General features: G+C 47.7%; 1 protein-coding gene and 1 pseudogene across 3 annotated transcripts in view; both read right to left on the reverse strand.

The window, feature by feature from the left end:
* Nucleotides 1–11,629, reverse strand: part of DAGLB (diacylglycerol lipase beta) — a 29,808-nt gene extending 18,179 nt beyond the window's left edge. Inside the window, exons 1-4 of one of the 3 annotated variants that reach the window (XM_060032448.1) lie at nucleotides 11,448–11,629; nucleotides 9,900–10,096; nucleotides 2,872–3,043; nucleotides 1,437–1,695 (exon numbers count right to left, since the gene is read on the reverse strand). In XM_060032448.1, coding sequence (XP_059888431.1) covers nucleotides 1,437–1,695; nucleotides 2,872–3,043; nucleotides 9,900–10,096; nucleotides 11,448–11,542 — 723 coding nt within the window. In that variant the 5' untranslated portion in view covers nucleotides 11,543–11,629. The remainder of the gene's footprint in view (nucleotides 1–1,436; nucleotides 1,696–2,871; nucleotides 3,044–9,899; nucleotides 10,097–11,447) is intronic. The other 2 variants (XM_060032449.1, XM_060032450.1) reach the window with 2 other exon arrangements.
* A 1,650-nt stretch (nucleotides 11,630–13,279) lies between these two features.
* Nucleotides 13,280–13,738, reverse strand: LOC132437701 (DNA-directed RNA polymerases I and III subunit RPAC2-like; annotated as a pseudogene).
* Between the last annotated feature and the right edge of the window lie 413 nt (nucleotides 13,739–14,151).

Below are 14,151 nucleotides of genomic sequence, written 5' to 3' on the forward strand. Positions count from 1 at the left end.
AAACCCAGCGGGAATGGCGCACGAGCTCCCGAGGGCCCAGTTTTACGCAGTTCACATGCACACACATGCACATACACATACACATACGGCTACGTGTGAAAAGGTGTTTTGAAAACTATTTCCCTTTCAGGACTCCTGCATGTGGGCTTCGTGTCTCTCGCCATCCTGCCCTCACACAAACCTGCTCGAGAACATAAATATTGTACTGATCTCTGCTCTCAGGTTTCACGTCAAGGGAGTCGGCTATTTTTAATCTACTTCACATCGCCTGTGAAGTGGGTGAGTAAATGGGTAAATCTGCCCTCTTTGGAGTAACGTCTGATTTTGGCCCAGGTTTACACTCTTCCTGCTCAAGATGCTGAGAAGGTTTTGTTGTAAGAGTCCACGGCAGAGATGCATGAGACTGGACTTATACTCACTGGGCAGAAAGAGCCTCAGAAAGACCCGCAAACTAGGAAAGCAACCGAGTGAGTGTCCAGAGCCTGACCCGACCCTCTCCTTCCCGAGGGACACGGAGCAGACAGGAGTCCACGAGAAACCAGGTACTGGCTACTCGGCCACTTGAGCCATCGGTTCTGCCCACGATGCAGGTTAAGACGTCCTCTAAGAACAGCCAGGTTCTCTTCCTCCTTCTTTCAACAATCTTAAGACCGGGTTGAAGTGCTCCTTTGAAATTATTTAGGGGGACACACTTCTCTCATCCCTATGTGGAGGCTGCTGGTTACAGAGCCAGCCTTGAACAGGGCAGGCCTGGCCACCACAGAGAGGTGAGAAAAAGACTGGCGGGCGGGCACGACGTCAAGAGAACTCCTCTCTCTCACTTGGCTGCAGTACTGAACATAAGAGGAGTTTATCAGAGATCATTATAAGAGAAATTGGATGTGAAAGAAAAACAAATGTTTCCAAATCACTGAAGAAACTGCTCTAGAACCATGACACCCTTCTGCATTGCAACTGTCTTTAAAAAGAGAATCATCTGTCATTTCCATCATGCCATAAAGTTGTAAGAAACCAGGGCCCGATACTACCTCGGAGGCACGACACTGCCGGGACCTGGCATCTGCTGAGAACCAGCTGGACAAAGAACGTAGGAAACGGCTGGCAAAAGATTCTCAAAATGTACAGGTTCCACTACTTAGTTCCTTAAGAACTAATTCAAAATCTTAACTGTGTAACAGATGGGCGTCAACACAAGGATGCGCCGACCAGGGCATGGGGTCCGTGAGCACAGGGCCCTGGGTCCCTGCTCCCTGGAGCTCTCGGGCGCTCACCCCAGGGCACACCTCCACCCGCCGCACCCACAGGGGACTCACTCTCAGGAGGTGTTTTATGTCAACAGGGAGACAACAGGGTTCAAAATGCAGAGAACTCATCTTCTCAAAAGAAGTGTTTACTTAAACAGAAGAAAGAGACCAGAGCAGACCCCGTCGGCTTACTGAAAAGTAGGTTGAGAAAAGCTCTGCCGTACTCGAAAAAGCAACTCGAGTACGGTCGTCTTTGCCGACGCAGCAGCACAGGAACTTGATTCTCGTTTCCCACACGCTTGTAGCTGCCGTCTTGAGGCCATTAAGTAACTGGCTGGACTCACGACTATCCAGGTGATGGGGGCCCGCAGGGGGATACGGAGCCATCTTCCCCCCCAGCGGGTCAAAGACGATGACGATGGTGACCACGGTGGAGGCGATGATGATCCAGCTGCGACACAGAGAGAGGAAAAGGCTTGGGGGCTGCAGTCCTGAAGTGACCCAGGGGGTCACTCTCTGCATCTGTACAACTTGTGGCTCTTGTTACTAAGGAAGATGGGGGTCTCCCAGAACCTGGCGGAGGTGGGCAACTTGTTTCTTCTAGAAAGTTCCTTACGAGCCCATGGCCAACCCAGGCACGACAAAGATCAGAGCCCCAAAAGCCACAAAAGGAAAAGGGGAAGTGTCTGGTGGGCAGAGCCTCGGCCTGGGCATGGAAGTCCCTGACCTTGACCCAGGCCTACTCCCCAGGATCTCGGGGTTCCCCTCAGTAAAACCAAAGGAGGCTTCCCGTGCCACGGGATACCCTCACAGGTCTTTCATTCATACGTTTCAATATTTCTAGGTTGTCCACCATGCGCAAGGCGCCCTGGGTCCATGAGCACGTGTGCTCCTGGAAGGTGGCCCAGGAAGGGCCGCCACGGCCTCTCCCGAGAGGCTCAGCAGGGCAGCGGGAGCCTCCATCCCCTTATGTACAGCATGAGGGGGTGTGACTAGATCATCTGTAAGATTTTTAGTCTGGAAAGGGCATAAACCTTATTCCAGCGGATTATTTCCTGCAGCAATTCCAGAGACTATATTTCTTCACGTCCTACTTTTAGTTTTGGCCCTATTTTGGTCTTCAGGTCTCTTCCTTCTTGTAAGGGAAGGGAGGGAATGCAGAAAAATGAGAACGGGTAAGAAAGGAAACTACATCAATAAGTGCATAACGGGAGATGAACTATTCCTCGTGTATGAACAAGTGCCTCTGCATTTTTATGATTTACTCAGAAAGATTCCTTTCTGGGCTTCCCTGGTGGCACAGTGGTTGAGAGTCCGCCTGCCGATGCAGGGGACGTGGGTTCGTGCCCCGGTCCGGGAGGATCCCACGTGCCGCGGAATGTTTGGGCCCGTGAGCCATGGCCGCTGAGCCTGCGCATCCAGAGTCTGTGCTCCGCAACGGGAGAGGCCACAACAGTGAGAGGCCCGCGTACCGCAAAAAAAAAAAAAAAAAAAAAAAAAGATCCCTTTCTAACTATATTAGGAAGCTTGCACGACACTGGGCCACCTCAGTTATTCAGAAGGTATTTGTTTACCTGCATCTCGAGTACATTTTGGACAAGAAATTGCAGAAGACTGGAGACCTCACCTGACGGCGACAGTCGCAATGATGCCATTCCCCACCGTCCTGTCACACTGAACACCGTCCTCTATCCAGGCGGCCCCCAGGGACGCCCAGACCATCTCTGGCAGAAAGAGTGCCAGGCGCACGTAGAGCAGCTTAGACATGGATTTCCGTGGTCCAGGATTACAAATGGTCCCTGAAACACAGAAAATGTTCAAACTGGTCACTTGCCCCTTCAGAGATGAGTAGTTGCCCTTCCACAAAAAAACAGCTGTCACAGCACACATGTGTGTCCCATAGGCTCACCCGCCACCTGACTTTTCTGCCTGTACTTGGGCAACAATGCCTAAGTTTGAGAGCAAGAGACAAAGCGAGGGATGGGAAACATGACAAAAAGCCTCAGATTCAATTCTTAGACTTACCAGCGTTTAAAAACACTTCTGGGTTCTAACTAGAGTGACAATAAAATCACTGTCCAAATTGGGATACTTCTGAGAGCAAAGGGAGGCTCTATTAATAATGCTGGGACAATCAACATAAAACAGAACTGTCACCAGCAAACAGAGGTATACGGTCACCCGCGTTCCCACAGCCAGGAAAATCCAGGCACCACCTGAAACGGCATGGGCCCGTTATTCTTTAATCCTCCCAATGGCTGTGACATCGTCATCATCCCATTTTACAAATGAGGACGCTGAGGCTCAGAGGGCTTAGCAACCACTTTCTAAAACATAATCCAGATTCGCACGCTGCAGGCTCTCTGCCTCACCAATGCTCCGTGGTCCTCACTTTTGGGAAGCGAACAATTCTGATGTGTGAGACCACTTGTAGAAGCTCACCACTTAGACACAACATTTAAAACTGAGTTTGGGGCTTCCCTGGTGGTGCAGTGCTTGAGAGTCCGCCTGCCAATACAGGGCACACGGGTTTGAGCCCTGGCCCGGGAAGATCCCACATGCCGCGGAGCAACTAAGCCCGTGCGCCACAACTACTGAGCCCACGTGCCACAACTACTGAAGCCCGAGCACCTAGAGCCCGTGCTCTGCAACAAGAGAAGCCACGACAATGAGAAGCCTGAGCACTGCAACGAAGAGTAGCCCCCACTTGCCGCAACTAGAGAAAGTCCGCGCGCAGCAACGAAGACACAACGCAGTCAAAAACAAACAAATAAACTTATAAAAATAAATAAATAAATAAAACTGTTTGTAAAACAAATCCAAGTATCATTAGAGGCCTGTGTACTTTAATTCTTGGTGTAAATCAACTCTCTCCCTTTGGGAAAAAGTTGTGATAAACACCAATTTCAGCAACATAAAAATGCCACATGATTAAAACAAAAACAGTGACTGAAAAAAAATCTAAGATCTAAAAAATAATTGGATAAGGAAATAGCTTTTAAATTCCAAAAGCTACCTTCCATTAGAATGAATTACTCAGAGTCATATTTTAAAATATTAGACACTATCCGGCCTTCTTTTTGGCACAAAGACACAATGTTCTAAGATAACTGAAACAGCACGCCCTCTCTCTCCCTGAGGGACAAATAGTGCAGGTATGTAAAAACCAGTCCTGCATCTGTAGTGTATTATTATATAGCAATAGTCAACCAGCAGAGAGAAACAGGAAACAGCACCTGCTCACATCCTACCTCCTGGAGGGCTAGGATTCCAAAGAAGAGGCTGCTGGAGCAGGGAGGCTCCAGCCCGGGACCCTGCCCGGATGAAGCAAACTCAGAGGTAAGGAAGCAGGAGACGGAGTTCTGGTGAAGGGTCCAGAGAAGACGTGAGAGACTAAAAAAGCCTTTTTATGTTTACGCTTTGCCTAGAAAAGCATTTTTATTTTACGCAGACCTTTATTTTCTCCTCGACGTAAAGAGCTGCCGGTGTGGATCTGGTGCTGCAGCGAGCATCACAAGGCTGATGCCCCAGAATGAATGAGCGTGGCTACGTTCCCGATCGTACTATCCCTGACGCCGTCTCAGGAAGGAACCCTGTTGCCCTTCACATGGCAGAGCCGATGACATGAGAGCCACACAAGGAAGGCCCGTGTCACAGAATCTCGGGACTTGACGCCTCTAGCCACTGCAGTGATTTTCTCCGGCATAAGAGGAGCTCTTAAGACAAACGCCGAGGCCATGCAAGATGTCCCAGGATACAAACCAAACACAGCGAAGGGCAGACCTTGGAAGTGGAGGGCGTTCTCTCAGAACACCATAGGCACGAGGGTGGATCTTCCCTAATTAAACCTCCCACATGGCCAAAACAGTAGGATTTCATCAGGGAGGTTCTCAAATCAAAACTAGAAACTACCACGATATCAAGATTCTACAGTGAAGACCAAGAAAGAGGTAACTACACAAGCGTCGGTTTTCTGGATAAAGATGACTGAATGCTCTTTGTTCCAAATGCACCCTTACAATGTGCGCTGTTTCGTTTAGAGGTGTATCAGCCAAAAGCTTCAGAAACAAGGCCTTTCCGTTCAAATGACAGATTAACTATTGAGATGACTTACGAAACAGAAGGGGTGATGGGAGTTACCCATGTATCAGTAATAAGGTTTACCAAGGGGTTCACGGTTATTAAAAGATACACCTAAAGTTTATAACTTGTAAAAAACTCTGGTTCTGTGCAGGCAATGCAGGTAAAGGGTGAAAAGTTCAAAGCGCTCAAGTGGGTATAAAGTAAATGTTAAGCCTCCCTCCCACCACTGAATCCCAGCCCTCGGTCACCTTCCCTCAAGGTAAACTAGTCACTCATGTACCCACCCCAGAGAGTCCACACATAAACCAAACAGGTAAGTTTATCCCTTTACAAAAAAGTAACAAACTACATACAGTGTCCTGTAGCTTAGCATATTGGAAATCACTCCTTGTCCATTCACAAAGCATTTCACATTCTTTTTAACAGGTGCACAGGAGACCATCATATGAACGAGCGACACTTAAACCGGCGGCCTATTGACAGGCACCTAGTTTCTTCCAATCTTTCATGCCTACAAGCAACACTGTGGCAAACTTCAAGTATTTTGCACACATGCAAATATATAGGGAAGAAACCGGCTGATACCCACACGTACACAACACACACAGCCAAATTAGGCTTCCAAGAGATTCAACAAATCTACATGCCCACCAACAAAATGAGCGGCCTGAGCAGAAGGGAGGTTCTGGGGAAGGCGTTCCCTGCTCCAGGAAAGACCCAGAAGCAACAGTCTCACAACTGCACAGATTCACCAACCCAGTGTATCACCTTGATGAATTTTCCTTACTGTGATTGAGGCTGAATGTTTTTTTATATATGTAAAAATCTCTTTTACTTATTTTATTGTTCACCATATTTGCCCATTTTTGCGCTATTGGTCTTTTTCTTATTTATCGTAGAGCCCTTCTATATTAAGGAGATTGGCTCTAAGTCTCATCTATTACAATATTTTTTCCCATTTGTCTTTTTTTTTCTTTGAAAAAGTAAGAGAAAAACTTTATTTCAAACAGGTTCAGTGGTATGCATGCTACAGCAAAGGCTGGTTGTAACAGCAGTTTCATTTCAAACCTGAATTGATGCACAAATGTGACACTGTTAAGCAATGATCAATTACTGCTAAAATGTGGATTAAATCCACCAATATGCCAATTCTGACATTTATTATAGATTCTATTATTTATTTTAGTAGTAGAGGTTAATTTTCATCAGAAGAAAATGAAAACAACCTTATGGCTTCTACTAAGGTAATGAGCTGTATCCCCAGTACTGCTTTGAAATTATACCCCTAGGTTGTTAAGAGAAATTCTGACTTCATCCAAATGTATTACTTCACTGATAATCTTCAGTCATCATCTACTGTCGGCTTGATGGTTATTCCTCTTCTTATCTGACCCTAACCATCATCTGTCTTTTTTTTTAACTTTATGATGTTCTTCACTGAAATTTACATAATATTTAAAATAAAGCATATGATGTTATTGATTTGTAACAAATTGGCAATTAAACTAACATGTTTTTATAAAATACTGTCTTCAGTTCAGTTGTGGTATCTTTACCTACAAGTATCAGAAACTCAAACTGGTTTAAAAACAAAACAGGGTGCTTCCCTGGTGGTGCAGTGGTTAAGAATCCGCCTGCCAATGCAGGGGACACGGGTTCGAGCTCTGGTCCAGGAAGATCCCACATGCTGCGGAGCAACTAAGCCCGTGCGCCACAGCTACTGAGCCTGCGCTCCAGAGCCCGCAAGCCACAACTACTGAGCCCATGTGCCATAACTACTGAAGCCCATGTGTCTAGAGCCCGTGCTCCGCAACAAGAGAAGCCACCTCAATGAGAAGCCAAGAATAGCCCCCGTTCGCCGCAACTAGAGAAAGCCCGCACGCAGCGATGAAGACCCAACACAGCCAAAAATAAGTAAATAAAATAAATAAATTAAAAAACATAAAAACAAGCAGGACCTGTCTTGACTCAAGGGGCTGGAAATGCAGGGCCAGGACTGGCACCAGGGTGTCCTCTGCTTCTCAGCCCTGCCCTCCTCTGTATTCAGCTCCTCCTGGGCTGTGAGTGGAGGAGACTCAGTGGGAATTCAGCAGCTCACTCATGCACAGTGCCATCCAGAAGGAAAACCATATGCTGCTTCTGGATCTTTCCCAGAGGAGCAGGGAAGGACTTCCCTGGAACTTCCCAGGAAACTCCCTGAATTTCACTGGCCCGAATCAGGGCACATGTCCAGTCCTGAACCAACCACCCATCCTGCACCGGGCACAGGGCCGGTTTCTGTGAGGGGTGGGGGGAAGTCCTGTCTGGAGGAGGCTGCTGCATAAGCAACCCACCCAGAACACCCCACACAACCGACAGATGCCTGCCGAACTGTGACGTGTGACGGTGCCTGCGAGGAGAAGCCTGAGGCATGCGGCCATCCATCCACCGCAGGGGTGTGACTGTGCCCTGACACCACCCAAAATATCCGAAGAAAAACATTTAAGGAGAAAAAGGCTTGTACTTAACCCACTATTACAGTTGTAAACCTGGTGTGCTAAACAGAATGTGCTGTGAACAGATAGGGAAACTAAATTAGATACCCTGTACCTGAAATGACACCATCTTTCAGAAAATCTGAGCTCAATAAGAACCTCATAGCGCTAAATCCTCATCGTACACATTTCAGCTCCTTCCTTTCCTTCAGCATCAGTACCAACGACGATCCAGACTTGGGGTCCGACAGAGACCAAAGAACTGGGACCGTCTTTGATCCAGACCCCATGCATTCACGTTTTCAGAGGTAAACTAAAATAGCCAGGGCTCTCTTTTCTACGTTGCTGCAGTACGTGGGCGTGCGCCATGCTTCTTGGTCCTCCAAACCCTAAGGGCTTTTTCTCATGAAACACTCTGCCACTAACATTTCTCTCTGTATTTCTCCCCACGAACTACCATCTATTAAGTTTCAGTCTATCGTTCCACCCTATCGAGATCTTGATTCCATCACCCAGGGTATCAGCTACTTACTCCCTCCCAGTTTTATCATCATCATCTACAATCTGTAAGCCTCCCTCCTACATCCCGATTCAAGCAGTGATAAAACACGTTGGATGGTAGCATGCCATGCAGCCCTGCCTTTGACGGATGAGTTTTCATTTACTGATGCATTTCTTTATCAGCCACAAGAGTGCTCAGCTCATCCTACAAACCACAGTAATCGACAGGGAAGGTTTCCAACGTTTTCAGACATTCTCAGCTAAACGACTGTCTGCAGAAAATGGTAACATATAGAAAAAAACTATCAAGAAGAGATATAACTTTTACAACTCATTAATAAAGGACAAAGAACCCAATTTAAAATTGGGCAAAGAATCTAAACAGACATTTCTTTAAAAATAATATAAAAATGGCCACTGAGCATATGAAAAGATGCTCAATATCATTTGTCATCAAGAAAATGCAAATCAAAACCACAATGAGGGCTTCCCTGGTGGCGCAGCGGTTGAGAGTCCGCCTGCCGATGCAGGGGACACGGGTTCGTGCCCCGGTCCGGGAAGATCCCACGTGCCGTGGAGCGGCTGGGCCCGTGAGCCATGGCCACTGAGCCTGCGCGTCCGCAGCCTGTGCTCCGCAACGGGAGAGGCCACAACAGTGAAAGGCCCGCGTACCGCAAAAAAAAAAAAAAGAAAAAAAACAACACAATGAGATAGCATTTCATATCTACCAGGATGGCTATGATCAAAAAGTCAGATAGTAAGTGTTGGTGAGGATGTGGAGAAACTGGAACCCTTATAAAGTGCTGGTGGGAAAGAAAAATGGTCCAACTGCTTGGAAAACAGTCTGGCTGTTCCTCAGGAAGTTAAACAGATTTGCCATGTGATCTAGCACTACCACCCCTACGTACATATCCAAGAGAAATAAAAACATAAGGGTATGTAAAACATGTATGCGAACACTGAAAGCAGCATTATCTGTAACAGCCAGAAAGTGGAAACAACCCAAATGTCCACCAACTGACAAATGGATAAACTGTGGTATACACGTTCAGTGCAATACTAATCAGTCATAAAAAGGAATGAAGTGCTGATACATGCTCTAACACGGACGAACCTTGAAAACGTTATCCCAAGTTTAAGAAGCCAGACCGAAAGGCCACATCGTGGATGAGTCCACCTATATGATGTCCAGAACAGGCAAATCTACAGACAGGAAGTAGAGTAGTGGATGCCTAGGGCTGAGGGAGTTGGGGAGAAATGAGGAGTAATTGCTAGCGGGCACAGGAAATTCTTTTTGGGGTGATGAAATGTTCTGAAATTGGTAGCGGGGAGGGTTGCACGACTCTCTGAATATACGATAAATCACTGAATTGTACACTTAAATGGATGAATTGTATGGTATGTGAATTGTATCTCAAAAAAGCGATTAAAAATGAAGGGGTGTTGGGAATTCCCTGGTGGTCCAGTGGTTAGGACTCCCCCACTGCAGGGGGCCCGGGTTCCATCCCTGGTCTGGGAACTAAGATCCCGCAGGCTGCGCAGCCAAAAAAAGAAGAAGAGGAAGAAGCAGTGTCAAACAGAAGAGACTAGCGTTTACCTTTCATGCTGACACACACGATGGCTGACACGGTGCATATGATAACCGCCAGCAGAATGATGAGCACGATCAGGTAACTGCTGAGCAGGACGCCACCAGGACAGTCCAGCTTCCCTCTGTGCATGAGGTACAGCGTCAGGATGCCGATCCACCTGCCAGAGACACAGGTAGCGTCAGAAATGGAATCCAAGGAGCCGCTTTGAAAAACACAATGGAAGGAAGTAAATGGAGTTAATACTTTCCAAAACAAGGCGAGGTTCACTTTGGAACTGAATCTTCCTCAATAACATATTTACTAAGTCAATTAAAGAGTATGGCTTTTTTTTATTTTTAATGAGCTTTATCCTTTCTATGCTTACATCATCGTTTTTATTCTGTACCTGTTGTAGTACATTTAAAGCTATAAGTAAGCAAATATAATGTGAACTGCTGGAAAGTTGCCCCATCATGACTCCAAAGTATATACTTGATCAGTCATCAGCGAGAGACTTTTTACTTCTGTGGATTAACAAGAAACTGACAAACGCACGTCGTAATCTGCTTGGGTGTAGTACAAAAACAAGGGGATGGGAAGCAAGCTATGGAAAGATGTTCTGTGGTGAACACTGATCAACTTGAAAGGACAAGGACTGCAGACTCATAAGTATATTTTGTAATTCAGGACAGAACAATGAAAGGCAGCACCCAACAATGCAACGTCATAGTGGTTCTTCACTAGAGTTATTTCAGAATCCGGCAGGGAACCATTTCGCGAGAACGCGGTATTAGAGATTCAAGGCCAGAAGAGGAACTGGACTAGATAACTTTTTATGCTTTTGTCAGTTTTGTGATATTACATCCTTGTCTAGAAATAATAACGGGAAATGATCTCAGAAAGACTGGCCCTGAAAACTATGAAACAACTAAGAAGCAGCTCATACTTTCATGTTTTTAAATTCCTCTCCCCTTAAGAATCTACTTTTTAATAACGATGATATTACTCTTCGCTCAGACCCTCTGGGAGTGACTTTCAGGCACCCAATTCCACTCCCCACGGATTCCACATTTTGAAAGACTAGAGAGAAAATGCCAGTCCTGTGTGCTCGTCGAGGGATTCAGCCACAACCGGCTCAGGAACGGCACGAACGGTATTGTTGCCATTCCTGCGTTTGGCAGACAAGATGCAGTGCGTTTCCATGCAGAACGCTGGAGCGATGCTGATGGCTGTTCCCGGCTCGAGGCAGGAGGTCCCGAGGCCACGGCTTTGGGCGGCAGCGCAGTCCCGGCGGCTCCCGGGCCCGGGTCTCGACGCCCCGGAGGGGTGCCCGTGCCCTGCAGCGCCGACGTCCCGCCGGCGGGCCCACCCCATGACGCCGGGCACGGCGTCCCCGCTCTGGGCCGCCGTATGCTGTCTGGAAATGGGGAGAGCAGCGGCACCCACCTCCTCGGGCGGTGGAGAGGACCAGGTACAAGAACGCAGGGCAGGCGACACGGTCCCTGCCCTCGACCGCCTCGACCCCGCTCCCTCCTCCGTCCCGGCCGCCCGCTGCCCGCAGAGCCCGCCCTCACCACAGCACTCGCACGAACAGCTCGAAGACCCCCGGGAAGACCAAGTCGTCGCTGGCGATGGCCCAGCGCCGGCCGAACAGCACCATCCCCGGCATGGCGAAGTACCCGCCGCCCGGGCTCGGGCCGGCTCGCCGCGAGCGCGCTGCCACTCGGAGCCCCGAGCCCTCCGGTCTCCACCGCCGAACCGCGACTCCGCGCAGGCGCACGCTGGGGCGGGTGAGGGGGGAAGGGGGGAGAGAGAGTGAGAGGCCGAGACCGGCGCACGCGCACTGAGCTCCACGCAGCGGCCGCTGGGCCTCTGCGCCTGCGCAGGTGAGCTGACCCGGAAGACGCAGGTGGGCCTCGTAGGGACTTCGCAGGTATGAATTTTGTAGATAAGGAGTCTTCCTGACCCGAAGGGTTAGCTAGCCCAGAGACCCCCAGCAGTCAGTGGCGGATCTGGAGTTCATACCCAGGTCTGTGGGGCTGCAAGCCTATGACGAAGTTGCCCCCAGCCCCGACCGATCCTGGGATCAGGAGTGCCTCTTTGGGACCATTCCCTGGTTCAGGGCCTGAAGCCACACGGCAGCTTTGTGCTGGGGAGTGGGGAATAACCTGATCTGCCCTCCTTCCTCCCGAGCAGGTTCTGACCACTTCTCAGCCCCTCCACGCCCCTCCACCCTGGCCCAAGCCCCCTTCATCGTGTACCTAACCCGGTCTCCCTACTGCTCTCCCCCACTCTGCTACCCCACCTACGGTGCATTCTCCCTACAGCAGCTGGCGTGACCTTGTTGAACCGTCAAACGAGGCCCATCAGCTTAGGATCTTGCAAGGCTGCACTCCAAACCCCTAGAGAAGCTTTTCCTTGGTAGTTATACAGCATAAGTCTGTAAATGCGTGATTATCTGCCTTCCCGGGTTAGGGTTACTACTTTCTCCCTCCTTCACTCCACTGCCTGCCACCTTTTTTCCCCTGAAATACATCAAGCTTATTCTCGCCCCAAGGTTTTCAAAGTCCCCGTGTCCTTTGCCAGGGACGTTCCTCCTGCAGGTATTTCCCTGTCACTCTCTCACTTCATTCAGCCCTCAGCTCAAGTGTCACTGCCTCAAGAGCCTTCCCTGGCCACTTTATCTAAAACAGCCCACCCATCGGTTCCCGTTCCTTTGCCCAGCTTTAGTTTCCTTCACAGCTCTTAATCACTCCCGGACATTGTATCACATGTGTTACCGCTCTCCTTCCACCTTGAGTGTGTTAAGTTGCCTGAGCCTGGAAACCTTGTCCATCTTGTTCACTGCAATGCACATAATAGAGCACATTAAATGCACTTATTAAATACTTGATTAATGAACAAACAAACATTAAATGTCAAAATTTTCCAAGTCCGAAGAACCTTCAGTGGTCTTCTAAAGGGCAGAATTTCAGAGTTAAATAATGTTAAAAAAAAGTAATAATAATAAACTGTATTGACGATTGTGAAAATGATACAGGGAATTGTAAACAAGGAAGTTATGAGATTTTTATAGAAAAAGAGGATCATTCAATCATTCATAAAATAAATATTTATTGGGCACTTGGTGTGGCCAGAAGTGACTTAATCAGAGAGGTCAGGGAAGACTTTCCCTGAAGAAGATATTAAAATGAGATCTGGAGGAAGAGTAGCAATTAAGGTGAAAAAGGGTGATTCAGAAGTTAGAATGTTGTGCCTGTGATCACATACATTCTTTTTTTTTTTTTCCCAGTTTAAATAAAAGAGGGAATTTATTAGAAGAATACAGTTTCTTATGGGGACTCCAACAGCAGAAGTGGGTTAAGAGCTAGAAAGAAGCCTTTCTGGAGGACAGGTCATGTTGTAACCACAAACGTTTACTTCTGGGTTTTGCAAGAACATGAATAGGATATCCTAGAGGTCAGTCCTCCCTGCATAGTGCATAAGGGACTAGAATGTGGCTTCATTTCTGCTGGCTTTTTGATCCTTACATTCCTTTATGCTGGCTTCAAACGTATCAAGCACATGTTGGCAGATGTCTATTCATGAGCTCAGTCAGGCCTCTCTGAAAGGGCTCAACAGCTGGAAGGGCACTTCGAGTCTGTATGTGCAAATTAATTTTGCTCTCTGAAGGATGGGTTGTAGTGTAACCACGAAATTCCACTTCCGGGTTCTTCATGATCATGTAACGAAGAGAATTTCCCAGGATATCGTCCTCCTCGTGCAATACAAATGTCACACAGTGTCTATCTGTCCCAGCTGCCTGGACCATTTCCAGGGCTGTCTTCCTCTCGTCTTCAGCCATTGGGGTCTTCAATCCAGCCAAAAATAAATGAATTAATTTAAAAAAAGAGTAAACAAATTTTTTTAAGGTAAATGTATTTTTTTTAATTAATTTATTTTTGGCTGTGTTGGGTCCTCGTTGAGGACCGAGTCCTAACCACTGGACCACCAGGGGTGAGGCGTGAGGCGCCGAGTCCTAACCACTGGACCACCAGGGAACTCCCTGGGAAACTAGGATGCCTGTGATTGAACTGGACAGGGAAGGGATTGGTGTCTGTAAGCAGCCAACAGCCAGCAGCTTTTCAGAGTTACTTAGTGGGCAAATTTGTTAACTTTTTAAAATTTCCCTGTATGTTTACATTAAAAAAAATTCACACAAATAAAACAGCTCTATCAAAAGTATGAATTACCTGATAACCTTTATTCAGGAAGTGAGAGTAATTCTGAAACAGTGCT

The sequence above is a fragment of the Delphinus delphis genome, chromosome 15 (genome assembly GCF_949987515.2).
Source record: "Delphinus delphis chromosome 15, mDelDel1.2, whole genome shotgun sequence".
Classification (NCBI taxonomy): Eukaryota; Metazoa; Chordata; class Mammalia; order Artiodactyla; family Delphinidae; genus Delphinus; species Delphinus delphis.